Source organism: Mesoplodon mirus (assembly GCF_964341445.2).
Source record: "Mesoplodon mirus genome assembly, chromosome: 2".
Classification (NCBI taxonomy): Eukaryota; Metazoa; Chordata; class Mammalia; order Artiodactyla; family Ziphiidae; genus Mesoplodon; species Mesoplodon mirus.
This window is the reverse complement of record NC_138977.1, coordinates 200,684,685-200,712,535: the sequence shown is the minus strand read 5'-3', so window position 1 is coordinate 200,712,535 and position 27,851 is coordinate 200,684,685. Positions and strand designations below refer to the sequence as shown.

General features: G+C 52.0%; 1 protein-coding gene across 2 annotated transcripts; it reads left to right on the top strand.

The window, feature by feature from the left end:
* The first annotated feature begins 324 nt into the window (after window positions 1-324).
* PYROXD2 (pyridine nucleotide-disulphide oxidoreductase domain 2) lies at window positions 325-27,851 on the top strand. Of its 2 annotated transcripts, none has more exons than XM_082639313.1 (16): window positions 325-471; window positions 5,028-5,047; window positions 7,531-7,624; window positions 7,707-7,780; window positions 13,451-13,606; window positions 15,552-15,705; window positions 17,655-17,716; window positions 17,809-17,906; window positions 20,118-20,259; window positions 20,644-20,778; window positions 22,035-22,107; window positions 22,370-22,526; window positions 22,897-23,051; window positions 23,756-23,862; window positions 25,591-25,711; window positions 27,603-27,851. In XM_082639313.1, the coding sequence occupies exons 1-16, from the start codon at window positions 345-347 to the stop codon at window positions 27,626-27,628; spliced, it is 1,701 nt and encodes a 566-aa protein (XP_082495439.1). In that variant the 5' UTR covers window positions 325-344; the 3' UTR covers window positions 27,629-27,851. The 2 variants fall into 2 exon arrangements, with proteins under 2 accessions (XP_082495439.1, XP_082495438.1); XM_082639312.1 differs by lacking the exon at window positions 27,603-27,851 and adding an exon at window positions 26,468-26,619.

The window sequence follows — 27,851 nt, the reverse complement described above, 5'->3', positions numbered from 1 at the left end:
CTCGTCTGGGGCTTACACGAGGGGCTGCACGACCGTGGTCAGCACAGAGCCTGGCACACAGGAGCCCTAGAGAATTGGCAGCACGGTGGTTACTCTCCGGAGGCCTGGAGGCTCAGGACTTCTGCGTGGTTAACAGGCGACCTCCCGTGACTCGGCCCGGTGTGGACGGGGCCAGGCTGGGCTGTGGGCAGCTCAGTGTCCCCTGTTTAGTCATGGCCCAGGGCCAAGTACGGCAGCTGGGCTGCAGCTCCTCCTCTCTTCCTGCTTTCTCCCTGCTCCTCCCCTGCCTGGAGAGACACGAAAAGCTGCTTGCAAGCAAATTCTTGGCCTAGCCCGGGGCAGAAATGGCTGCAAGTGGCCGAGGGCTCCGCAGGGCCGTGGGCGCCTTTCCCCGCCCCGCTTGGAGACGAGCTCACTCCGATGCCAGGGGACGTCTGAAGCCGGAGTACGATGCAGTGGTAATAGGAGCAGGTAAAGTGGGCTGGGCCGGAGCCGAGGGGCTGAAGGGCAGCCCTGCTCAGAAGCCCCTGGCGTCCCTCTACTCTGGCACAAGCTGGCCAGGAGTTGGGATGAGAGCAGTTGCTGGTGTGGAAAGCCCACCTGTCTGCGAGCAGATGCCGGGGTTCTGGGGTTGGCTTTGCTGTCGACTCACTGTGTGGCCTGGGGCAGATTCTTGCCCTCTCTGGGCTTGAGTCTTCCCATCTAGAATGACCAGGGAGGACTAGGTGAATTCAGGGGTTTCCACGTATCTCCTGTGAAATTAACTAGTTGCCACCATACTCTTGGAAGGCATATGGTATGTAAGGTTTGGAAGGAAAGAGCCCTGGGACAAGAAGTGTGAAATCCAACCGCCCCACGTGCCCTGAGTTCTGGTCACCACCACCTGACCACTGAGACACCCCGCCCCCAACCAAGGACACTGCAGTTGCTCCATAAAGGGGAGTTAGGAAAAAATAGAAATGAGTCCCAGAGATCCTCCTGCCTATGCACAGAGGGTGACAGCCCCTGTTGCCTGCCCTGCCTGGGCACGTAGGAGACCTGCTGCTGTGACCCTGCTATGCTTTGCTGAGCCCCAGGAATCAGGGCACCTGATTCCACCGCGAGTGTGTGAGGCTGCGATCCAGGACCAGGCTGCCTTTCCTCGGGGCCTCCCACTCACACTCACACACAGCCCCAGTTTCAGCTTCTGACATTATTTCCAACTGGGTTTATACAGGGCGACCATGACAGGCCTGGAAGGACGTGCTCATCACACAGCTTTAAAGCTGTGTCCCTGTTCGGGCATTTCTTCATTTTTACCCCTACAAAGAGCAGTCATGTGCTGGCAAATGTTTACTAGTCACCTCTCCAGGGAAAATGTGTGCATATATATCCATACATAAGTTTATTATAAATACGGAAGTAAAAAGTGTAGCACACAGTTTTGCAGATAAAAAATACAATACTGGGCTTCCCTGGTGGCGCAGTGGTTGAGAGTCCACCTGCCGATGCAGGGGACACTGGTTCGTGCCCTTGGTCCGGGAAGATCCCACATGCCGCGGAGCGGCTGGGCCCGTGAGCCATGGCCGCTGAGCCTGCGCGTCCGGAGCCTGTGCTCCGCAACGGGAGAGGCCACAATGGTGAGAGGCCCGCGTACCGCAAAAAAAAACAATACTCTAAATTCCAGGTAGCCAATCCATTCTTACCAAGTACCTGTGACTTCTGCCAAACTCAGTAACCAACCTGTGGTTGCAATTTGACAAATGAAAATAGTTCTGAAAAGAATGTTGTTTGATATTTTTATTTAAACAGCAGAAAGAAAGTGAAACAAAGATTTATGTCTGAACTTCATGCCTTCCTCAACGACGGGAATGACTTTGCTCAATCAGATAATGTTTTTCGAACACTGGAAGAACAGTTCCTCAATTTTTTGCACCATTTCACAATGTAACAGCTACAAACACAAGTTTAATCTACATTATTAGCAGGTTCTCCATCGCTTTCTTAAGTCTAACAACCAAAAACATAATAACTCAAGCCCTGGTGTGTAATGTTTGCAGATTTCCATAGTGTGAGTACTCCCACTGTGGCCTTTTTCAAAGTACCAATATGATGTCACCAAAGGTGAATTTGGGAGAGAGATGCAGCCAAGGATCATCATGTAGCATGGCCCCTCTATGGGTCTATAGAGGTAAATAACCGTGAAAGCATAGCCAACCGTTAAAGCAATGTGAAACATTTAGGAAGTGACAAGCTTTGAGTATTTATTACCTTTGTTTTTCATATAATTATTTCATTGTAAGTTGATGTAATTTAATTTTTTACCAGGGGCTGCGTTTGACAACTGTCTCACCAACTTCCAGGGCTGGGGGACTCCTGCTCCAGCCCCCACTGACTGGGCTCAGGAGTTGGAAGTGCCTCCCACCTTTCCTGCCCTTGGTGACAGCCCAGCCCTGCTGTCTCTTGGCAGAGAGGGTTGGTCGTAGGTCCCCAGATACCTGGGTGAATTGCCACAAGTGTGTGAGTCTCAGGCCTGAGTTTTTCTTTGACGTTGCTTCTCTAATTGCTGGTTTGAAGGCATTTCCAGCCTGAGTGAGGAATACAGTGGCATCTTCTAAGATAAAGATTATCTCTGCTCCCTGAAGCCACACTGGGGACCTGGGAGCCACCTTAAAGAGGACCCTGATTTAGTCATTTGACTGACTTTGCCTAAGAATGACCCAAGGAACTAGTTAAAATGCAGTTCCTGGGCCCCCTACCTGGTGATTAGGATTCTGAGGAAGTCAGCACATCTAACCAACACTTGGAATGGATCTGGTGGAGGCATCTGCAGCCCACACATTCAAGAACCCACGTTCAGAGCAGCTTGTCTCCAGAGCTCCCCCGTGCCTGCTGCATGAGGAACCCTGCAGTCTGGCCTGGAGATCAGCTGAGCCCAGCCCACAGCTTAAGACTCCTTCAGGGGGAAAGGAGAGGTCACCAGGAGCTGCAGGAAGGCTCAGCCAGGACTGGGGGTGGGGGAGTGGGGGAGGGCAGAGGAACTTGGGCTGTTGGATCCTCGACCTTTGCCCTTTGAGGTTGGTTTGTGCATTTGTGGGCTTACATGTGATGACTGAACTGGACCTTGTTGCCTGGAAGCTTTTATTAGTTTTCCAAGATTTATGATCAGCACTGATTAAAAGGCAGCTACCTTTTATTGTCTGCTAAGGGACAGGTGCTTCACGTGCATTACTGGTTATCCTCCCTTCAACACTGCAGGTCCGGCAGGCCCTCTGTTTTTACACGTGGGGAAGACAGCAGAAGCCAGGATGAGCCCAGGACAGTCTGCCTTTAATTTGTCATATGTATTTGAGAGCAGGGCTTTCCAAATTTCAGGTTGCAATCCATCCATTCATGATTCCCTTCCATCATATTTTTGAAACTTTCTTAAGAAAATTATCAAAAACATATTAAAAATAGTACTATATCAATCAGCATTTTTTAATGAAATATAATCAAGTAGATCATCACATGCTTATCACATGATGATTTAATATTAGTTCCTGAAACTTTTGTTTCTGTGAAATACATTTATTTGTGTGTTGGGGGGGGTGGTGTCAGGTCACAGAGTAAAATGCATTTCTTCCTCAGATCATGGTCAAAGAGGTTTAAAAAACTCCGTTTCGGAGATTCCTTTAATGGATGATAAATTGGCTCAATGACCTCGAAAATTCTGGCAGGTCTCTATGTGGAAAATGTAAAACAAAACCAACTCAGCCATGAGAAATCCATCATGTGGGTCATTGCTGCCTCCTATTTGTGGATGTTTGTCAGTTTAATGGCTGAGCCGTTTATTAGAGTCAACGCTGGGTTCAGGTTGCTGCTCAGAGAACATAGTTATCTTCTGTCATCTTTGAAGACTCAGAGTGACTTCCCACCACCAAAGAGAAGCATGTGCCATGTGTCCCAGGGGAGGCCTGGCCCCCTTCCCTGAAAGCAACCAGGGCCTGTTCTCTGCCCATCGAGGACTTCTCCAGCTGCTGCATTTTATTCTGAGACTAAGGAAAGGGGAGGCCCCAACCCCAGGGCCCCATGTGCTCGGCCTGTGGGTCTGAGACCACCTGCATCAGAATGACCAGGGAGCTTCTGTGAAGTGCATCCTGGTCCACGCCCCCAAACTGCTGAGTAGATTCTGGGGAGGGGTTAGGGAATCGGTGTTTACCCAAGTTCTCATGTGATCCTGAAGCTTCTCAGAGCTGGAGAGGCACTTGCTAGCAGTGGGTTTGGTGTGGAACATGGGATCCCAAGCCAAGTTTCAGGGCTCCTACCCCAGGGGCAGCCTGCCTAAAATTTTTGGAAAGAAACTTTATAATAGACAAATCTGCCCAGTCAGCTGGCGCCCCTGAAGCACGCTGAGCTACTCTAGCGCACGTCAAAGCCATATGTGTTTCATTCATTTTGAGCTGTTCCTGTTTTATTTGGGAAACACTGGGAATTGACGAAGACGCCCCTTCTGGGGCACTGTTGTGAGCCACACTTGGGCACAACAAGCCATGCCTGGCAGCCAATGTCCACAGGACCAGCACTCACCTGGACGGCTGGTGATCCCATGCCAGCCAGGGACGCCCGGCATCATCGTACAGCCTCGCCTACCTCTCTTCCCTGATAAGTCAACTGTCACACTACCTCTGACAGTCCCCCGCTCATCCCCAAGTGCCAGAAGCCCAGCAATGCGAGGCTTCGTGGGATAGTTTTCGCCTAATGACTGTGGATTTCTCCTTGTCCCCACTCCAGCATGAGCCACTGGCTAAGCCAGGGTGACAGGACTTTTTTCAGTTCAGGGCAAGAGCCAGGGTTTTCTGACTCCCCAAAGACTGGTGTCTTACAGCATTGAGCTAGATGCTGTTCCATCATCGAGGTACAGGTGAGGGGGTCCCCCAAGTTCTGCTACCTCTCCAGGATCTTCATGGGCATGGGGACAGGGGTGGGTGGCCACACTCCTCAAGGAATGTGTCTGTCTGCCCGCTGACCACTGTCACTTTCCTCCCCCCTCCTCCTCCTCGTTGCAGGACACAACGGGCTGGTGGCTGTAAGTCCCTCCCAATCTGCCCCGCTTCATTGGTCCCTGGGCGTGTGGTCCTCAGCAGGAGTGTAAGGAAGCCAGCAGGATGAAGGCTGAGGGGGAGAAGGAAAGGCCGGCTAGTCCTCGCGCCCTGGTGCTGACCAGCGGCTGGCTCGAATGGACATCTGCAGTAGCTAAGGAGGATATCAGGGGCTCCCTTGTTCTCCTCTCCTTAATGCTCATAGGTTTCCCCCATGACCTTTCAAAAGCGAGGTGATAAATAGCTGGGAAAGTGTGTAATGGGCATAGCCTAGGAGGCAGGTTGGAGCTTGTGGGGTCAGGTAACTGGGGCTGGGGGGCCTTTGACTCCAGATTGTGGGCTGTCCTTGTGTACAGACCCCATGTTCCCCAGCTAGGTTTAGGCCAGGTACCAACCTGAGGAACACAGCAGCTATACATGGTCCAAAGTGTGCCCTGGAGACAGCAAGGAAGCCGACCTAGCAGAGGAAGCAGGGCCCTGCCCCAGCACAGGTGGCTTCTGGGTCCCAAGCTGAGCCAGGCCAGGGTTACCCTAAGGCTGTGCTTCTCAGACCGGAGTCCATGTACCCCTAGGAGGCCACAGTGTGTGCTAGAGGGGTTCAGGCCACGAGCCTAACATGGAGCATCTTCCTGAAGCAGCGGCTGCTCTAGAATATCAATGCAGGGGGCTCAGCAACATGGAGAGCCAGGAGACCTGTGTTAAATCTTAAGACTTTCCCTGACATAGCCATTTTACTTGAACATTTCACAGGGGACATTATTTAACTCAACTGATCAGTAATTTAAAACATTGATTTTGTATTAATACCAACGTGCGTTTGTCCCCAGCTCTGCACTTTCCATTTGCGAAGGTTAAGGTGAGTCAGTTTATCTCTCTGAGCCATGGTAAAATGAGAATTAAAATGCCCACCCTCACCGAATTGAGGTGAAGGGAATAGATGATGTGCCCCAAGGACCCGGCTCACAAAGCCTTACACAAGTGGTGAGCACGGGGATGCCGTGGGGCGTCCTAGGATAAGAGGTATAGGAGGAACTTACTCTAGGACACGCACTTCGGTTGGCTGATTTGGGGAGAGCCTAAGGAAGTAGGGGTTGGCTCTAGATTGGATCCTGTCAGAGTGGGGGCAGCCCTGTGAGCAGGCATCTCAGTAACCGTGTGTGCGGGGAGGGGAGACTAGGGTGAGGAGAACAGTCACGTGCACACGTAGCGTCACTCATCTTGGCCGAGAGAGGGGCATTTGGTACTTGGTGGTGGCCCCGTAGACCCTGTCTCTGTTGTGCTTAGACACAGTTGCGAAGTGGGCTTTTGCTCCGTCCCATTTTGTCGTGGTGTAGATTATCCCTGTCTGCGGTCATCATTGTGAGATTGTCCAAGTCTAGTGGGAGAAACGGGGCTTACCTCTGAGGGCCAGGCCACCTTGTGAATGTCACGTTGGGCTGCTCTTTTCTCCTTTCTCGTTAGGATGTGTCAGGAGTGTAGATTCTGGGTCCAGACCGCCCAGGTTCAGTTCCTGACACCTCTGTCCAGACCGTCTGGGTTCAGTTCCTGACACCTCTACTCATCAGTTCTGTGATCCTGAGCTATTAGCCTCACTGAGCCTCGGTTTCCTCCTCCGTGAAATGGGGAGAATCACGGTGCCTACTTCTAGGGTGGATTATATGAGATGATGCTTGCACGGTGTCTGGCGCATTGTAGTCGCCAAGCAAACTTTTTAAAAAGTCTGCCTTCAGAGCTACACCATCCCTGTTGTCACCTTGGGGGTGGTAGCTGTAGTGGTGTGAGGACCAGCATTTTAGGTCTGTAGACTCAGGACTAGTTCGGTTCAACAAATATTTATTGATTTTCCACTAAGTGCTAGAGAAAAGTTAATCCCACCCCCGCATCATTTGTTCCCAAAATAAGGCTGTGCTATAATCATGGCTTCATTGATTGAACACGTCCCATGTGCCAGGGACCCCGTGTAAGCCCCTTCTAGGGACCAGCTCAGAGAATTCTCACAGTGACCCCATGAAGCAGTCAAAGTGGGTGTTATTATCATCAGCCCCATTTTTGCACATGAGGAGACTGAGGCTGGATGGATTAGGTACTGAAGCCACCCCAGCAGAAAAGAGAAAGGGGAGTGGAACCTGGGCGGTCTGGCTCAGCACTCACCAGGCAAGCTCACCGTGCTGCCTGCCTCAGGCCAGTGAGGAGAGCGAGGCTTGCCACCCCACCTCCCCAGGAGATGGACAAGAGTCCACAGAGGCACCGGACCTTGCAGGAGGGAAGGTCACCTCGGGCTGGGAAGTGGAGGGGCAGGACCAATCATGTCAGGTCTTAGAGAACACCTGAGGGGGGTGAAAATTTACGGGTGGCAGGGGGAAGGGCATATCAGAGACAGGAACAGCTTGAGCCAGCCCTGTGGTGAGGACCCTGAGAGTGTGGGTCAGCCCCCAGGGGTAAAGGGAGGGCCCTGTGTGCCCCGCCCCAGGCGGCATACCTGCAGAGACTGGGGGTGAACACGGCAGTCTTCGAGAGACGCCACGTGATCGGGGGTGCAGCTGTCACAGAGGAAATAATCCCAGGTGAGCCAAAGAGGTGGGTGAGGGGCGTGGGGGGTGACCACTGGTGACCCCTGGTTACTGTCTTCATCCGATTCATTTTCAGGGTTTAAGTTCTCCCGAGCATCCTACCTCCTCAGCCTGCTACGACCGCAGATTTACACCGAACTGGAGCTGAAGGTAGAGCATGTGTGTTTGTGTGTGTTTGTGTGTGTCCACCTGCTCCATGGCTTGGGGGCTGGGGAAGTGGGCAGTTGCTATTCTTCCCTCCGAGGGTGTGTCTATCTCCCATGGTCTCCGTAGTGCCTGCCCACAAATGGGCTTTGGCCCACCCAGTGTCTTAAAGATCAGGAAATTTCATACGCAAATCAAACCTCTCGAAGAACAAGCTTTGTCAACATCAGGCCCATGTTCCTACATGCTGTACCGGCTGGCCCTTTACGTGGATTCGGTCCCAGCTCTGCTTTGTCACATCACTTCCCGGGGTCTGTCCAGCCCCCATAGGAAACCTGCTAGGACCCTTGGGCATCTGAGTTTGCGAAGCTGCCTTAGGACCTGAGCTGGTTTCTGCCCTCATTACACATGAGAGCCTGTCACCGTCCTTGGCAGCTTGAGCAGGAAGTCGGACTCGGGGACTTTCACCTCTCTGGGCTCCTGGGCCATTCTGAGGGCATCCTGAGAACTCACAGTCTGCCTCTGTCGACTCCTCTTAGCCTCACCTTGGTCCACAGTCTTGCCCCGCGCCCCTTCAGATTCCTTCACCCCCTCACTGCCTCTTTGACAAACTTGGTCATGCGTTCCGGGACCCCACTTAGCTTACCTGCTCGGTGCCCCTGTCGCCCACCACTTGGAGAAAGGTCCCCTGTGCCATCTGTATATGACATTGATGGCACTTCAGCACCAACTTTGCCCTAAATTTTAAATTAATAAGACATGAATCCACTGACACCCATTAAATAAATTATTCTTTGAGCCCCGAAGAGAGACACAGAGAGAGAGCACACACCTGTCACCAGCCAGGACTGGATGAAACCCTGCCAAGGCCTGGGAATGGGTCTGTGGACTTCAGTCCAAACCAGACGATAGGTGAAGGCAATTTTCAGACACACCAATTATGCAGAGTGGCAAGGGTGAGGGGAGGGGTGGGGGTAGACCCTCCTTTTGAAAAATCTAACTTATGAAAGCTGAGGATCACAGAACAGAAAATTTTACATATTCTCTTTATTATTTTTTCTTTTTTAAATAATTTCCTGGGATTTCTTTTAATTTATTTTTTTGGCTGCATTGGGTTTTCGTTGCTGCGAGCAGGCTTTCTCTGGTTGAGGCGAGCGGGAGCTACTCTTTGTTGCAGTGCACGGGCTTCTCATTGCAGTGGCTTCTCTTATTGCAGAGCACGGGGCTCTAGGCACGCGGGCTTCAGTAGTTGTGGCTCGCGGGCTCTAGAGCGCAGGCTTAGTAGTTGTGGTGCAAGGGCTTAGTTGCCCCGCGGCGTGTGGGATCTTCCCGGACCAGGGCTCAAACCCATGTCCCCTGCATTGGCAGGCGGATTCTTAACCACTGCGCCACCAGGGAAGTCCATTCTCTTTATTTTTTTAAAAAAGTTACTCATTTGAAAATGGTATTCTGATAGGGTTCCTTTAACTAGCAGCTCCCAAGTGAATTGACTATATCCTTTGATCTCTGATCTTGGGCTACATTAATAGGAGAACGGTACTCAGATCAAGGGGGGAAGCAGTCCTGCTGCATGATGCACAGAACTAATCCCATCTGGAGTGTGGGGTACCTTATTTTAACAGGACGTTGACAGCTCAGAAGATACCTATAGGAGGGCAACTATTCCTCTTTCTAGGAATATTCTGTTTCCAAAACAATAATAAAGAGCATTTATTTTACCAGTGTTACATCTTGGGCTACGAGCTTTCATGCTCTTGTCAATTTGTCCTCGTCTGTGAGACAAGAGCAAGTAGTGTCCCCATGTTATGATGAGGGAACCGATATTCAGGGGGGTTAAGTTCACACACTAGGAAGTGACCAAGAACTTGAGCCAGGTCTAACTGACTCCTCCTCGTTCTGTGAGGTGCCGCCACCGTGGGCACTTTGATAGCCACCCAGCTCAGCCTCGTGCCCCTCCAGGCACTTTGCCGATGACAGTGGACCAGGTCACAGACATAAGCTCTTCCAGCAGCTCCGGCCTCGGTAGAGCACGGGACTGAGATTGCAGACTCCGGAACCTAACTGGTCGGTGTTGAATCCCTGCTCTGCTGTTACCAGCTGTATGACTTAGCCTGGTGGTGCCTCATCTTCCTCATCTGTAAGATGGAGATGTAATAGTACCTGCCTCATAAGGCTATTGTAGTGGTTGGTGTTTGCTAATCATTAGTACAGTGCACGGGGCACGGTCAGTGCTCAACAACTGTCAGCTAATATTATTGGGTTGGCCAAAAAGTTCATTCGATTTTTCCATAAGATGTTACGGAAAAATCCGAGCGGACTTTTTGGCCAACCCAATATTAGGCCCATTTGACAGTTGAGAAAACTGAGGCTCCAGAGGGACCTGTGGCCTGCTACTTCCTATCAGACCTTCCCACTGTGGGCCTGTACCCGATTAGACTGAGCTCTACTTGAGCCAGAGGATGACTCTGCCAACCTGCTTGGGGCCTCACTGGGCCTGTTTTCCAAGTCTCAGTTTCCCCAGCTGTCGATGAGATCATCTCCCAGTTCCATGCACCTGGATAGTAAGCTTGCTTTTACAGTGGCCCCACAGTGAGTCGTGGTATCCAGACAAGGAGGGCAGAGCTTTTGCCCTGGGTGTATGTGGCAGAGGGGAGGTGGTGTCTTTCATCCTGTATCAGCCAGCAGCTGCCTTCCCCAACTCTCCCTGGACCAGCCTTGACCTCATTCAAGTGGCACCCCCTTGTCCTCCCTCCCACCTGCACTCACCTTCTGGCTCCCAACCCCATCCCTCTGCTCCTGCTCTCCTCGGAAATCTCTCCAAGGCAGGGCTGTCAAACTTTCAGGTCCCTCAGAAAAATCTGGGCAACTGGTGGGAAAGTGGTTCTTGCTCAGAGGACCTACGGGTGATTCTGTGGGACTATGGTGGCCCAGGAGCCAATGATTCTGAAGCAGGAGGACCCCAGAGCGCAACTCTGAGAACTGCACCCCTTAAATCTCCCATTTCTCTGGCCCCTAATGCACGGCTTGTCCCTTCCCAGCAATTTCCAGCCAGGACGGCTGTACATGCTGAGAAATCCCATGGGTAAATCAGATGCGATTTTTTTCTTTTTTTTTTTTTTTTTGCGGTACGCAGGCCTCTCAGTGCTGTGGCCTCTCCCGTTGCAGAGCACAGGCTCTGGACGCGCAGGCTCAGCAGCCATGGCTCACGGGCCCAGCCGCTCCACGGCATGTGGGATGTGGGATCTTCCCGGACCAGGGCACGAACCTGTGTCCCCTGCATCAGCAGGCGGACTCTCAACCACTGCGCCACCAGGGAAGCCCACGTTTGTTTTTTACAAGAGGGAAACTGCGTGATCTGAGCAAATCTAATGGGGATGATATAATGGTGGTTTAACAGCCCCTTCTTATTCTGACACCACATCATCAAAACCATCAAGAATAACAACAGCTCCCTTTATGAGAGAAAGTCCTGGAATCAGATAAATAAATTAATCCTGTTCAATTATTGAGACTTGAAACAGCCCTTGGGATCCTCTTGGGTTTTCGGTGAGGGGAGGTTATTGATTCATTCATTCAGCAAATGCTTCTGAGCACCTGCCCTGTGCCAGGCCCTGGGAGAGGCCTGTGGGGAGACAGCGGCGAGGGAAGGGGGCAAGGCTTCTGCTCTTAGTGAGAGGACTTCAGGGAGAGGTAAGTGCCACCTAAAGAAAGGAAAATAAAGCAATGTGACAGTGAGGAACTGGAGGTCCAGCCTGGACTGGTGACCAGGAAAACCTCCCTGAAGGGGTGATGTTTGAGCTAGCATTCGAATGCCAAGAAGTCGCCAGCCCTGTGGACATCTGAGCAGAAAGCGTTGCAGTCAGAAGGAAGTGAAGGTGGACAGGCCCAAGGGGAAGGAAGGTCGTGTGGCCGGAGCAGACAGTGCCCGGCGGAGAGGCAGCAGGTGGCGTGAGAGTGGGGCAGGGGCCAGAGGAGACAGGGCCTCGCGCGCTGTAAGCAAGGGCCTGCGCTTTATCCTGAGCGCAGGAGGCAGGCAGCAGAGGTGTTAAATCGAGAAGTGGAGTGATGGGATTTATGACTTTATGAAAGGTCATACCACTGGCTAGATGGTGTGGATTGTGGTGGAAGTAGCCATGGTCACAGGGTGGTGGCTCAGGCTGAGTCAGGGCGGGGACATGGGGACCAGGTCTGGAGGCTGAGCTGTGAGACTTGGTGATGGATGGGATGCCAAGGGTGAGAGACACAGAGGAACTAGGGACACCACCTGGGTGGGAAAGAGTTCACTGTATCAAGAGGAACCAAGCTGGAAGTTCCTCCAGTTTGGAATCAAAGGCATTCCCCATCTTAGTGTTAGAAAGGGTCCTGCGGGTCTCCCAGCCTGCCCCTACCAACGCCCAGACTCACCTCCACAGAATGCTCAACCGTGGAGATCCTGCCATCTGGAACACCTGTGGCTTGGGGAAACTTCTGCTGTAATTATTGGAAAGATCTCTGTTGGTTTCCTCGTGTTTTCCTAAAATTTCTGCTCACAGATCTCATTTCGGGGGCAGGGGATGGGGGTGGGGAACTTGCTACTCAGGTGACTGTTGAGCAAAGACCTCAAAGAGGTGAGGGAGCAGACCAAGTATCTGGGGAAAGAAGTCTCTAAACGCCAAATTCGTCAAGTTGCACACATTAAATACATACAGCTCTTTGTATGTCAATTATACTTCAATAAAGTGGTTTAAGAAAAAAGAAGTCTCTAGCGGGAGCAGTAAGTCTTATTTGTGGAGGTAGCACAGGCCCTTTTTGTTTTATCTCCACCTTCTCTGAAGAAGTAAATGTACTCTTGGAAAGTTCTGTGTGCAAGTCAAATATTTGTAAATCAAATCATATTTTCAGTGCATCAAGGGAACTTCCATTTAAAGTGACCCTGGAGTACATGAGTCTGCAAAGTAAATAAGTTGTTTCTGATGTGAACGATTTATCCACCTTGTAAATATGGATTTTCACATCACCGTGGCTTTATTGTGTCTTTCTCAGTTTTAATTATTATTTCTGAAATGGGGGCATTTAAAGACTAACACTGAGAGCCAGGGCTTTGGAGTCACAGGGGTGTGGTTTCAAAACCAGGATCCACCTCCCCATGTGACGCTGGACAAGTTATTTCACTTCTCTGAGCCTCTACTGTTGCATTTGTACAATGAGGATGATATACTTACAGAGCTGTTGTGATGTAACCATTGTAAACCCTAGTACAGTCCCTGGCACTGAGTAGCATGGCGTGGTATGGTATGGTCTGCCATAGGGTGCCTGGGCAAGTGGGCTTTTTATACACTTGTATCAAAAATAGGAACCAGGAGGGCTTCCCTGGTGGTACAGTGGTTGAGAGTCCGCCTGCCGATGCAGGGGACGTGGGTTCGTGCCCCAGTCCGGGAGGATCCCACATGCCACGGAGCGGCTGGGCCCATGAGCCATGGCCACTGAGCCTGTGCGTCCGGAGCCTGTGCTCCGCAAGGGGAGAGGCCACAACAGTGAGAGGCCCGCGTACCGAAAAAAAAAAAAAAAAAAAAAGGAACCAGGACCACAGGCCTTGGGAACCTGCATGCAGGTACCTAAGTGGTCACACAGACACAATCAGAGAAGGGTCATGGGCAGATCCCTTCAAATGTTACCTGTGCTGTCTGTGTTCTGCAGAAACACGGGCTGAGGCTTCATCTTCGAAACCCCCACTCATTCACACCTATGCTGGAAGAGGGCACAACGGACAAGGTGCCCAGGTCCCTTCTGCTGGGCACAGACATGGCAGAAAACCAGAAGCAGATCGCCCAGTTCTCACGGAAGGACGCCCAGGTAGGGAAGGTGACCAGAGACTGATCTCCTCCATCTCAGCCTGGTGGCTGCTCTTGAAAAAAAATGGGCTTGGTTGGAGTTGTCCTAGAGCAGCTTGTCAAAGGCCACAAGGGTGTGGACAGGCCACTTCATCCGCCCTAGGAGGGCTCCAGTCTGTGCCAGCCTTTGATCTCAGGCACTGCAAAGAGAAGGGGTGGAGGACAGTTGGTTAAGACCAGTGAACACTGGAGACCCTCAAACCTGTGTGTGTTCAGCCTGAGGCCACTGTTCAGGTGGCCTCCACCTGAATTTCAAAAAGGAGTCCACTGGTATGTCCTTCTGTTCTATGTGCTTTCTACCTCTCCTGCTTTCATACAGGATTCCAGGTGGTCATCAATATTAAAACACATGAAGGCCAAAAAGAAGAAGGGGAGATAGAGACAGTTAAGGATAGAACACACGGGGTCAGGAATTTAGGACAAGAGCATCGTAATACATATTCATTTATTTTGGCATCATCCCCTGGCAGCCCAAGGTAAGAATGTGTCCATGGTGGTGAGCAGGTCTGGTGAAGGGGAGTACACACATCAGATGGAGGAGGCACATTTCTTTTCCTAGGATTGCACTGTGAGGAATTTGCTGGGTAGCTTTGTATAGATGAGTCGTTGAATGTAACGGGCCTAGTGTGATTGGTTTTACAGATATAAAAAGATTCCTTGAATGGCCATTTTTTGTACCAAGCCTAGATACAAGCTGAAGGCATAGCATTAACTCATATCTTGGTGGAGACGTTTTTATAAGAAGAACCTGGGTTAACCAATCCATGTGTGTTGTTTTTTGTTGTGTTCATCTAGTATTGGGTAAAACCAAGAAAACCACAGACACAGCATCTCTCTTCAGCCAGTGGTTTCCAAACACTGGCTGATGATCAAGTCAACCAAAAAAAAGTGCTTTTCAAGTGATTCTTTTGCGCAGTGAGTTGGGGTCCACTGCCTACACCCTCTGCTCCAAGTCCTGCTTGTCTCAGATGCACTGGAGAGGATTCAGGACAAGGCCAGGTCCCTGGGCTTAGAGAGCAGTGGCCTTGGCCATGTGTGGCCGTGGCCCTGTGTGCTGGGGACCACAGGAGCGGGAGGCAGAGGCCACATCCCACTGTGGAAAGTAAGGAGCTGAATTCTGGTTTTGTCTTTGCACGTTGTCGCATTAAAGACCTACTGCAGAGAAAGCTGTTTACCTTCATTTTAATCAAGATTCTCCAATGTACTTCAACACAGAGCTTTTCTTTGTGTAACAGTTGTTAAAGTTCCATGGGTATATCCATGAGTCTAGATGAACCAAAAATTAAAAGCTCTCAGCTGAGAATTAAGATAGGGCCTCGGGTAGCACGGGTGCCCATCCTTGCTCCTGTCGCCCATCCAGGGAGGGGGCTGTGGGGGTCATAACCAGGCTGTCGAAATGGATTCTGTTGCGGGAGGTTGTGGGATGAAGGGATGCAAGTTTCTGTCCCTGCTGATGACAAGAGGATGCAAGAGATTTGCAGCCCAGGAAGGAACAGTCAACATGCTGGAATACAGGCAGAGAGATCTTACTTTTATCAGTAAGATATAGAAAGACAGGACAGAGAGGAGAAACTTTTAAGTGGTTTTTGGTTTATCACAGAGACCACTTCCTAGGATACTTGAGGTTTCCGTGGCTGATGACTGGTCTTGGCCTGCATCAACCCCCTTGCCCCTGCCACTACATGGTGGCCCTCCTACTATCCAGGCTCTCTCTGACCTCCCCTAGTATTGACATCAGCACACAGACCTAGAACTGGGAGTAACTCAGCACAGCCAGGCTGAGCCACACTGGGCGTGAGGCCTGAGGAATCGAGCCTCAGCTGGGGGGCAGCTGGAGGGCCAGGCCTGGGGACAGTGTCTTTGTGGGATTCTAGGCAATGGGGCCTTGACTCGGAGCTCTGTTCCAGGCCTTTCCCAAATATGAGGCCTTCATGAATCGCTTGGCGTTAGCCATTGACCCTCTGCTGGACTCAGCCCCGGTGGACATGGAGGCCTTCCAGCGGGGCTCCCTGCTGCAGAGGCTCAAGTCACTCTCCACCCTCAAGCCCTTGTTGCAGGCGGGTAAGTCCAAGGGCAGGCATCTGGGCATGATGAGCACCTTCATGTGATTGAGCCCATTTTCTCCTCAATTGGACGTAAGCCTGAACCTCCAAGGCAGCCTGCCACCTGCCATCGATTAATAGGGGCCACCTGGAGCACTTTTTTTTTTTTTTTTTGCCTAGCCGCTCCGTGGCATGTGGGATCCTCCCGGTTCGGGGCACGAACCCGCATCCCCTGCATCGGCAGGCAGACTCTCAACCACTGCGCCACCAGGGAAGCCCCCACCTGGAGCACTTTAAGTGACAAAGTTTTAGGACGGCGTGCTCTAAACATAGAGCCTGAGCCAAAGGCTTATGCACAAGTAGTTCATTTTGAAGGGGGATCCCAGGGAAAGGCGGGGAGACGGGAAAGAGGGAGAGTCGATACCAGGGTGCATTACTGAGCTGGCCACCACTGTGGCTGATGAGGTCCTTCCCTCTGAGAAGCCTTAGGAAATGCACATGAGGACATGCCCAGGAGAAGAAAGGGGAAACATTTACCCATTGGGTTCTGTCCCCCAGGGGTCAGAGGTTGCCCCCTGGGGTGTTAACTCCCACATGAGGCATTAACTTCTGGGTTGTGCATCCATGGGTGCCAAGTGGGTTCCCGTGGGTGTCCTGTCATGGTGCCAGAGAAGTCCCAGGGAAGAAATGAAGAGGCGCATCTTCAGGTCTGAGGTGGGATGCTGTCAGGTTGCACTGTGTGAAGCTGACCAGAGCCTGCACGGAGCTCGTCACCATAGGCATGGCTGGAATAAGAGATGGGGCCAAGAGAGTTTGAAGAGATGCCCCCATACAAGAAAGATGCTAGATTATTGGGCTCAGCAAGAAAAAACTCTGTGATGAATTAGTGATGTCTGCCGTGGGTATGAGAATGGAAGTTTCTTTTCACCAAGCCTGCTATTATTTTCTACCACTCCTCTAGGGTACAAAAACCAGTTTAGCTTCTATATTCTAGAAAAGTACTGCATCGGTTAGCTGTGGTCACAAAATTGCTGCATAACAGACTACAAAATTCCAGTGGCATATAAAAATAAACATTTATTTCTCAAGTGTCTGCATGGCTCAGCTGGTCCCAGCTGGGCTGAGCTGATCTGGTCTGGTCTCATGCGTGTGTCTGTGGCTGGGGCAGCTCTGCTCCAGGCATCTCTAATCCTCTTCTTGGAAGCCACAGGTTAGTCCAGGCGTGGCCTTCTTATGTCAGTGACAGAAGCACAGAGGGCAAGCCCCAATGTGCAGGCCAGTTTCAAGCCTCTGACTGCATCACATCAGTAAACATTCCACTGGCCAAGCAAATCATTTGAGCTCAGAATCAAGGGGCAGGGCGGTCAACTCAGCTAGGGAGGGAAGCGGTGCAGAGTTACATGGCAAAGTGTGTGGACACGGGGAGGGGTGAAGGGTCAGAGCCAGTAGAATCTACCACAGACGCCAAAAGTAAACATCGCCTCCCAGATTACCAGTCCAAGGAGCGTCATACAATAAACATTCATGTAGTAACTATTTATTGAGCATCTGCTACGTGCCAGGCACCAAGCTGGGCACTGGGGCTACAATGCCTGGGGTTCATGACCTCTGCCTCAAGGTCCTAGTGCCCAGTCACTCTCAGAGATTAGCTTGAATCAGTATCAGAGGAATGGGTTAGCCAAGCTGCCGCCTCCCAGGGCACGGCCGTACAGAACTCAAAGTAGGGGAATAAGATACAAATTAAAAATTGCCCCAAAATAATTCTAACAGGTAAAATGTATTAAGTGCCTGTGGAAATGCTTTAGAAATGCTCTACATACCTCGTTTAATCCTCACAATAGCTCGTAAGGGTACAGAATATTTTGTACTCCCATTTTACAGGTGAAGAAACTGGTGCAGAGACATTATGGATCAGAGTGCTCCCTTCTTGCCTGTCTCGATTCACATTTTATGGATCTCCTCCTTTAGGTCGCATCCTGGGAGCCCAGCTGCCCCAGTATTACCAGGTCCTCACAGCTCCAGCTGTCAAGGTGAGGGGCTCCCCAGCCTCAGGCTGGACCTTGCAGTGAGGGGGCCTCTGCTCCCGAGGTAAGCCCTTCTCCTGGCTGTCTTGCTGTCCCAGGTGCTGAATCAGTGGTTTGAGTCTGAGCCTCTAAAAGCTACTCTAGCAACGGATGCTGTGATTGGAGCCATGACAAGTCCCTACATTCCGGGGAGTGGGTGAGTGTGGCAGGTGAGGTGGGGCAGCAGGAGTGGAGCCGATTCCCCCACGAGAGCGATAACTACTGTTCCTTGAGCTCAGCCAGTGAGCCAGGCAGGAGCCAAGCACTTCACACAGGATTCACTTAAGCCTCAAAGCAACACCTGAGAGCCGTGGTTCAGAGAAGGGAAGTATCCCTCCCAAAGTCACACAGCTAGTAAGTGGCAGAGCTGATTTCCAGCCCAAGTTGTCTGACCTCCCCCAACCCCACCCCAGGTTTTCCTTCTTCGCCACTACTCCCTACTGCTTCAGTAGAAACACCTCTGTCCTGCTGCCTGTGATATCTCAACATGAACATCTTCTTCCCTATCATCTATCTATCTACCTGTCTACCTACCTATCTACATACCTATCTATCTATCTATCTATCTACCTATCTACCTATCTACCTATCTATCATCTCTTCCCTTCCCACAAAGCCCCGTTGCCTGTCCCTCTCCCGCAGATCCTTTCCCTGGCTTCCAGGACCCGCACACACACAGATACCTTCACATGGATGGGAAGCTGCCTTTCCCCTTGTGAGTGGGGTGGGGGTGGGGGGGGTGTTGACAGTCTCATCCGAGAGGGGGCAGTCAGACACAGTGAAGTGTGTAGTTGAGGTATGATTTAATGAGCCCCTGTAGGAGCAGGAATGGAGGGGTGTAGGGGTTGTGTGTTTGTGTGTTTTGTATGTGTGTTTTGTGTGTGTGTGTGTGTGTGTGTTGGGATAGAGGATGCTGCCAAGTCTTGGACCATTTCCAGTGCACCAGAAGATGCAGCTAGAAGCTGTCAGTGTGGCTTATCTCTCAAGGGATAAGAGCACACTTTGGAAGTGGTTTTTCAACACACACTAAGCCAGCCCCAAATTCCCCAGGGCCATGGAAAAGTGGGAGTTGGCAGCAGTTGCAACATCTTGGCCAAGATCAACCAGCCAATTTGGATTTCCCAACTGGGGCCTCTGGTCCTTTTCTCTGTGGGTGTTCAGGAGGCTTAGCTACTGCCCAGTTTGTGAAATGGGCCTTTAAGTCATTTGTTTTTTCATTAATTCTTTCAATAAATATCGATGGAGCACTTGCCTGGGGACTAGGTCCGGGGACACGGTAGTGAATGGGGTTGAAATCCTAATGGGGGAGGTAGACACAGAGCAAGGAGTGGACTAGAGAGCTGTGGGCACTGTGATAGTGGGACAACGTGGTCCAGGCTCAGAGAAGCCCCCCATGAGAAAGAGATGTTTCATCCGAGACTCTAAGGACAGGAGGAATTAGCCAAATAAAAGAAGAGGGAGGAAGGGGCTTCTAGATTCTGGAACACCATGTGCAAATGTAGGAGCTGCAAGTGGATTATATGATCTATTCAAGGCACTGAGAGGTTTGGCTTAATAGGAGTGCGGGGTGTCTGGGGCGGGGGTGTGTAGGGAGGGACGAGGCTGACGAGCAGGCAGGAGCCCTGAAGGCCGGTTTTGGAGACTGGCCATCACCCTCAGAGCACCGACAAGCCAGTGAAGGCTTGAAAAGAGCTGAGTGACAGGAGCATAGCTGAGTTTTGAGACTGGGCTCTAGGTTCTACGTGGAGAAAGGTCTACAGGGAAGAACGAGTGGGAGAAGTGGGTCCAATTAGGAGGACATTACTGCAGCAACTTAAGAAAGAGAAGAGGGTGGCCTGGACCAGGGAGGAAGCAGCAGGGAGTGGGGCCTTGGAAAGTTCTTTGGGAGGCACTCGACAATGTAGGTGGTGAGGGCCTAGTAAGAGGCAAGACTGACACCCAGTTTTCTGTTGGAAACTAAAGGTGCCATTCACTGGGATGGAGAAGACTGATGGAGAAACAGGTTGGGGAATGGGGACAAGGGGATGGGTTCAAGATACCTGCCCAAAGCCATGCCAGTGGAGACATCTGTGGGTAGCTGGGCATACAGGCTGGCACTCAGGAGAGAGCTGGAGAGGCAGGTTTGGGCATCGCTACCACATTGTTGGAACCAAAGCTCTGCCCCCAGACGTTTACAGGGGGAGAGGATGCAGAATGGGAAGCGAAGGGCTCTTGCAAGAGTCTCGAGCTCATTTAAAGGATAGTCGGACAGGGCTGGATGGGGGCAGGGAGGGGCTGAAGATACAGGATGGCAAGGACTCTCTGCACCTAGAACTCTGAGGAGATTAAACCCCACCTCCAGCCACTGATTCTGATGATCTGTCCTCAGGTATGTGTTACTCCATCACGTGATGGGGGGTCTGGAGGGGATGCGGGGGGCCTGGGGCTACGTCCAGGGCGGCATGGGTGCCCTCTCCAACGCCATCGCAAGCTCAGCCACCGCACACGGAGCAAGTATCTTCACTGAAAAGGTGAACAGCCCCTTTACCCCACCCCAATTTTTGGCAAGGATCTTAGATTAGAACAAAGTCTCAGATTTGGAGGGTCCCTCATTTTACTGACGGACAAGGCCAGGCTCAGACTCGAGGAGCTCGGGCTCTGCAGCCTGTACTGCTGTGAACAAGGCCCCAGTTCTTCTGCCTAACCCCTTTGAATTCACAGCCACTATCCCGCATTTGGGCTGAGCCTTTGCATTGGAGGGGTGGGCTAACGCCTCACCAGGAGCTGCAGAGAATCGGGGCCGGGGTTGACGAGGCTGTGAGTGCCTAGGAGCAGCATGGCCAGCGGAAATTCCCCGAGACTCAACCTGCATTTCCCTGCCCGGGGACCCTGGGGGCTCCTTCCTGTGGCTTTAGACAGTGGCCAAGGTGCAGGTGAGCAGTGGAGGGCGCGTTCAAGGAGTCGTGCTGCAAGACGGCTCGGAGGTAAGGAGCAAAGTGGTGCTGTCCAACGCGTCGCCGCAGATCACCTTCCTGAAGCTGACGCCACAGGTGAGGCTGGGGGTGGAGGTGAGATGTCTGCCTGGGGTTGGAATGTGGAGGGGTCAAGGGGACCAGGGCTGCATCAGGGTGGGAGATGCGAGGGCCAAGTCCCTCCGCATGTGGGGAAATCTGTCTTCTCTCCTTACCTAACGGGCAGGGAGCAAAGAGCGAAGAAGCCTCACAGGTGAGGGGAAAGGTCCGGGGACATGAGGTGACAGAGGCCAGGCAGTTAGCAATGGGCAGAGCCAGAGCTAGAACTCAGGTCTGACTTTCAACCCAGGGTTACTTCTACAGCTTTCCTAGTATCCTGATTTCTCCCCCTCTAACCAGCTCTGATTCCACTGTTTGTGTCAGTGATCTGTTGCCGCATGAATGTTGCATAACAACCACACAGCTTCTGGGCATATAACAAGAAATACGGATTTAGTGCACAGAGCGGTAGAAATCAGTTAGTTGATCTTGGCTGAGTTCAAGTGATCTGGGCTCACTCATGCGCTCCTCCAGCAGCTGCGGGTCACTAGTGGGCCCTGCTGATGGCCGGGGCTAATCCAGCGGTCTCTGTCGGAATGGCCAGGATGACTCAGCTCTGCTCTGTGTATCTCTCACCCCCCGGCATGGTAGTCCAGATCTGGCAAAAGGCAAAACAGAGCAAACTCAATCACGCAAGTGCTTCTGTTTGCATCCTATTTGCTGACATTAGCTTTGTCTCATGGCCAAGCTCAGTCACAGTGGAAGGGCAATAAAAAGGGGTGTGCGTACAAGGAGGGTTGGGGACTTGGGACAGTTTTTGCAATTGATCACACCTTCCCTCTCCCCCAAACATATGATAATACGTGTATGAGCATGGAGCTCCCAGCGATTTGGGGACTATTCTTGGGGACAAGGCACCACTTTTTCTGAGTGATTCCACTAATCAAATTCAGCAAACATCAGTTCAAAAGCATCTTGAGACAATTTTGAGATCATCAAGACTTCCAGGAGCTTACAGACCAGAGGTGAAAGACGCTGCAGCCCACAGGCCATATCCGTAGCAGGAGCTGGTGTGGGCCATTTACAGCCAGGACGCTGGCAGACTGCAAAGGAAGAAGTGGTTAGCACTGAGCTGGAGGGGTCCAGGAGGGCTTCACAGAGGAAGTGGTTTGGCCGAGCTCTGAGAGAAGGAGAGGGTCTCCAGCAGTACAGGTTGAGTGACCAGTCTGAGCAAAGGAGTAAAGCAGCCCCCTTGGGGCCTTGGCCACCCCCAGGGTAGAACCTTCTTCTTTCAGGAGTGGCTTCCTGAGGAGTTCGTGGAGAGAATCTCCCAGCTGGACACCCAGTCGCCTGTTACCAAGATCAATGGTAAGAGGCACACCAGATCGTAGAGCTGTTTCTTTTGAGGTTATCTGAGTGAGAAATCTCCATGTATGGGAAAGACTGACCTGCATCATCATCTCTATCCCCCGCCCCCCAGCCTGCCCCCCAGTTTGAAGGTGAAACACTTTTTCATACCTTTTCCTTCCAGTCCACCATGCGGGTGAGCAGGGGATGGGTAGAGATAGAGGACTCTGGGGGGCTGAGGACACAGGCCTTTGGGCCCTCACCCTCCTCTTTGGTCCCTCAGTGGCTGTCGACAGGCTGCCTGACTTCCTGGCGGCCCCCAATGCTCCCAGGGGCCAGCCGCTGCCCCATCACCAGTGCTCCATCCACCTCAACTGTGAGAACACCCTCCTTCTCCATCAGGCTTTTGAAGACGCCATGGATGGCCTGCCTTCCCACAGGTGGGGGCCCTGGAGACACTTGAGCCCCTGGTTAGAGCACAGGAGGTGTGGTGGGATGGCAGAGACCGCTGCTCATTCACCACCCTGGCCTGGGAGGGACCAGAGAGCCTGGAGCCTGCCGGTCTGGCCGGGGACAGGGGCCTGGAGATGAGAGAGCTCCCCGTGGGTGGTCTGGACTGTCCTGGTGGTCACCGAGCCCGTGCAGGCAAACGCCACCATGACCTTACAGAGATCATAGGCCCGGCCCCAGCATCTTCCCATCTTAAGCCTTCATTTTGTCCCGTCATCTCAGAGTGGCTCCCCAGCCCCTTCCCTCGGGCAGGTGCTGCTCTTCAGGCCCCACCCTCTCTCCTCCCCGTGTCACACGCAGACCTATGATTGAGCTCTGCATCCCTTCCTCGCTGGACCCCACGCTGGCTCCCCCCGGCTGCCACGTCATCTCCCTCTTCACTCAGTACACACCCTACACACTGGCTGCAGGCAAGACCTGGGATGAGCAGGAGAGAAACGCTCACGCAGACAGAGGTAAGGAGGGCTAGACTGCCCTGGCTCCACAGTGACAGCTGGCCGAGCGTCCCGAATGGCCTCTCCTCCTGACTGCCCCACTCAGGATTAACACCTGCAAGTTCTGTGCCAGGGAGAGAGGAGTACCCAGGGAAACCTAAATCAACACAGTGAGTAACTGCTGGGGTCGGGCCCTGGGCGAAGAAAGCCAAAAAGACATAGTTCCTGCCCTCAGGTTGCTCATGGTCCAGCGGGGGAGACTAACAAACCAATCTTACAGTACAACGGACCGTGGGAACCAAAGGAGGAAGCTGTGAGCCAGAGAGACAGGAGAGCTTTCCAAAGGAAGGGACATTTGAGCTGGGTTTTAAAGGATGAATAGGAGTCGACCAGGCAGCAAAGTGCATTCCAAGCAAAAGAAATAACTTGAGCAGAGCAATGAGGTGAAGAAATTTTTGCATGTTCAAGGGGAGACAAATGTTTAGGGTTGGAGTAAAAAGGTGGGAAAGAGTGGGAGGCTCTACTAGCCTGACACCTATAGGCCTCTGTAATGAATTGTTTATTTGCCTGTGGACTGTTTTTTTGCTTATTGAGGTATAATTTGCATATGAAAAAATATCCATTTTAGGTGTAGAGTTTAATGAATTTAGTAAATATGCCGAGCTGTACAGTCGTAACACCTCTTTCTCCTAACACCATCTCTTTTCCCTGTGTTTGACACCCAGTGTGTGATTGCATTGAGGCCTACGCCCCCGGCTTCAAGAGCTCCGTGGTGGGCAGAGACATCCTCACACCCCCTGACTTGGAGAGAGTCTTTGGGCTTCCTGGGGGGGTGAGTACAGGCCTGGGGTCTCTGGTCACACTCTCCCTGTACCCCGACTCCCTGGCATGCCCACTCGCCTTTATCTTGTCCCTCCACACCCAGCCTTCAGCAGGAAGAGAGGACAGAGGCAGAGACCACAGCAGAGAGGGGAAGAGACGCAGTCAGGTTTAGGCAGTGAGCGAGGAGTGAGGAGAGGCAGCACCTGCTGAGCAGGTCACCGGGACTGGGACTGCGGCCCTTCTGCCTGGATGTCCATGTCGGCCCCTCCCATCTGCCTTTCTTCAGAGGGACCTCCCCTCCCCCAGGCTGCATGTGCTCACACTTCTCTTATCAAAAACTCACTGGTGGCACAGTGGTTGGGAGTCCGCCTGCCGATGCAGGGGACGCGGGTTCGTGCCCCGGTCTGGGAAGATCCCACATGCCGCGGAGCGGCTGGGCCCGTGAGCCATGGCCGCTGAGCCTGCGCTCCGCAATGGGAGAGGCCACAACAGTGAGAGGCCCGCGTAACACCAAAACCAAAACCAAAACCAAAACAAAAACAAAATTCACTGAGCCTGGAGGCAGGGGGATGGGTCAGGAGGCCAGATCAAATACAGCAGTGACTAGCTTCGCGTGGCTATTGAGCCCTTAAATGTGGCCAGGCCAAAATGAGATGTGCTTCGAGTATAAAATGCACCCCAGATTGCAAAGACTGAGTACAGAAAAATGCAGCATGTCTCATCAATAATTTTAATACCAACCACGTGTTGAAATGATAATAGTTTGGATCTATTGGGTTAAATTAAATATATCATTTAATTGGGTTAAATTAAATATATTATTAACATTAATTTCACCAGTTTCCTTTTAAGTGTTAATGTGGCTACTGGAAAATCTAAAATTCCATGTGTGGCTCCCATTATATTTTTACTGGACAGCGCTGGTCCGGATAGAGAGTGAGAGAGGCCAGGCAGTGGGAAGGGAAGGGAAAGGAGGCGGAAGGGTTGGGCAGGTGGATTGAGAAGTCTTGATAAATGTGCGTGCAGAGGGCGGGTGGAGGGGACGTAAAGGGTCCACCTGAAGGCCAAGGAGGGGGAGGTGACGCCATCCACGGAGGCAGGGAAGACTGGACAGGAGCCGACTCGAGGGAAGAGGATGAGCTCAGTTTGGGACACGTTGATGGGGCAGGTGAAGGTCATCCCCACGGTGATGTCCAGCAGATGTTGGTCTTGTCCAGACCTGCCCCGCAGGTGTGCCCTTCCCCCTCCCCCACACCTCCTCCCTCCTCGGCTGGTCTGACCCAGGCCAGTGGAGCAGAACTGCGCTCAGCTCCCAGTATCCATCTGCCATTTACTGTGACCTTGGAACCCCAGGGCACAAGCTCAGCTGGGTGTCTTGGCCAAAGAAACACGTGCCAGCAGTCAAAATAAATCAACTTCCTCTATTTTTCAAACAGAGTGAGGGGGATTCATAGTCCACAGCAACATCTTTAAAATCTCCCTTTTCTTTCCCATTCAGTTTCCTTGCCCTCTGAAGATGCTTCCTACCCTTCTTCCTTCTTGAAAAATGCCTCTAGGAAACTTCACCCCCAGCCCTAGGACTTGTGCCTATTCTCTCTCTTCCCCTCCTCATTCTGCATCACAAGAGCCCGAGAAAACATCCTGGAAGGAGAAGAACCTTCTTTGGAGAACAGGGGAGGGGAACGGGGTGGAGAACGTAACACTCCTATGTTAACGACTGTGGCCCTGCCTCCTGCAGAATATATTCCACTGCGCCATGACCCTGGACCAGCTGTACTTTGCCCGCCCTGTGCCCCTGCACTCCAGCTACCGCTGCCCTCTCCGGGGTCTGTATCTCTGCGGAAGTGGGGCCCATCCGGGTGAGTGACCCTCGGTCCCACTACCCTGTGCGGGCATCGAGGGCTGGCAGAGGCTTGCAGACAGGGGAGCAGGGTAAACAAGTGGGGAGGTGAGAGGGAGGGAACTCCCAGGAGAACAAGCCATCACCCACGTTGAGAATTCTCTGGCCACAACCCTCGGGTTAGCTCACCTCCTCCCCACGAGGCCTGGGGATACGTCCCAGTGGAGGCATCTCTCCAAGTTCCCATGGTGGGTTGTGTAAGACCCATGCCTCTAAATTCCCCATCCGTATTTGAGACCAATAAGGATCGGCAAAGTTCAGTTTCTCAATTTTAAAATTCTTCGCTGCTCTCCTCCCAGGCCTACTGACCCCACGGAAGCTCATCTCATATAGATGCTTCCTCTGAGCTATGTGGGCCCCGGCCCCCCAGACAGGGTCCATACTTCCATGACTTCCTTTCAAATCCTTAATCCCTCATTCTAGTTTCACGTGCTGGGAGTCTCGCCATCTGGCCCATTGGCTCTCAGGCTGGGGTCGGTGGAGGCAGGGGGCCACTTGCTTGGACCAGGCACCTGGCCCTTCCTGCACTGATGTAGGGGAGTCCAGGATCTGTCTTAATAATCATCCCAGGTGATTCTGATACCCACGGCCCCAGCATCACCCTTCAGGCGTCCCTGCTCTGCTTTGTGGCTGGTGCCTCAGCAAGTCCCATGGGGGGACGGAGGAGTGGGAGGGGGGTGAGCACAGCTTTGGTTCATGGGAGACTCCCTTCCAGGAGGAGGTGTCATGGGAGCCGCTGGACGCAATGCAGCTCACGTGGTCTTTAGGGACCTCAGGAGCATGTGACCCCAAACCAACTCTGACCCAGGAAGATGAATTCACCCTTGAGATGTTAAGTCTCCATTGGGTCAGCTTCCCAGGATATGGCTTGAGGCAGGCGAGTCCTCAAGGCTCAAGCCACTATTCTAGAAAAAACGTACAAGTTACACTGGGTCCTAGTTAACCTTGCATCTATGGCTTCTTGAATGAACTGGTTTTGTTTTATATCGATAGTTTGCATTTTTCTGTGTATTAGTACAATAGGTAATATGTAATAACCGGCTGGGATATACTTGTCTGGAGTACCCAGTAATCTCACAACATCAGCTCCAAACAGTCCGTCTGATCAACAAGCATCCTCTCCTCACTGTCAGGCCCCCTCTACCAGCTGATTGAAGGACTGCCCTGGGGAGGCCCAGTCTACTGCTGGCACATTTCGGGCAAACTGTATAAGAAAGGACCCAATTCCCCAGTGCCCCACAAAGTCACCCACAGGGGCCTTGGCCTGAGCAGTGCATGGCCTCTCAGGCTGTCAAAACGGCCAGAGTCAGGCAAACAGCAGTCAGGGTGAGTGCAAGGTGGGTGTAGCTGAGGGCCATCTGGGGACCTACATTCCCAGCTCTGGAGATTCAACCGCTTACTTCCCATGAGCGAGCCATACCTGTCACATCACTATGTTATTCTGAAGTGAGTTGGGTTGTCATTCTTGATCAGAAAGTGTCACACAAATGTCCCATGGTAATCCAGCTTCTTCCATCCCAGCAGCCAAGGCCGTGGTCCAGAGCCCCCATCAGCAGAGGAGGTGCAACGTTCCCTGGGGCATCACCTCCCTGCCTTTCCTGGGCAAATTTATACAGATTAACAAATACCTGCCTTATTACTTAACCTCGATAAACCCAGATTTGTTATCTGTAAAGGAATTGTTTTAAAGATCAAATAAGACAATAGATCATGGTTTAGTCCACTATGTGGCACAAGATAAGCATTTGGTACACAGTGGTGGTCTTGCTGCTGATATTGTTGGTGAAGATATTATTGTCATTTCTGGATTCTGCAAAAAGCAGTCTTTTTGACATCCTTTTTTAAACCAGGCACCAAACTGAAACCAGCCCCCTAGAAGCAGTGTGACCAGGGCAGAGCAGAGCCATCTTTGGGTCCACCAAGCTCTTCCCACAATAAGGGCTGTCAATCTTGTCCCCTACCCCCGCGTCATGCAGCATTGGTACAACTAAATTTTTGAGCTTGTTGAAAATTTGGTTTTGGTCTGGTTTCTAAGATTTGCTTTTCTCAAAAGACTTGCCAGGGCCCAAGAGGGGGAAAATGTAAGGAAGAAAGAAAGA

Bases quoted from the DNA above. Each gene is read 5' to 3' on its own strand.
- PYROXD2 (XM_082639312.1), top strand. From the start codon at position 345: ATGGCTGCAAGTGGCCGAGGGCTCCGCAGGGCCGTGGGCGCCTTTCCC. The intron at 22,108-22,369 runs GTAAGAGGCACA...TTGGTCCCTCAG, and splicing joins GCCTGTTACCAAGATCAATG to TGGCTGTCGACAGGCTGCCT. The intron at 22,527-22,896 runs GTGGGGGCCCTG...TGTCACACGCAG, and splicing joins GATGGCCTGCCTTCCCACAG to ACCTATGATTGAGCTCTGCA.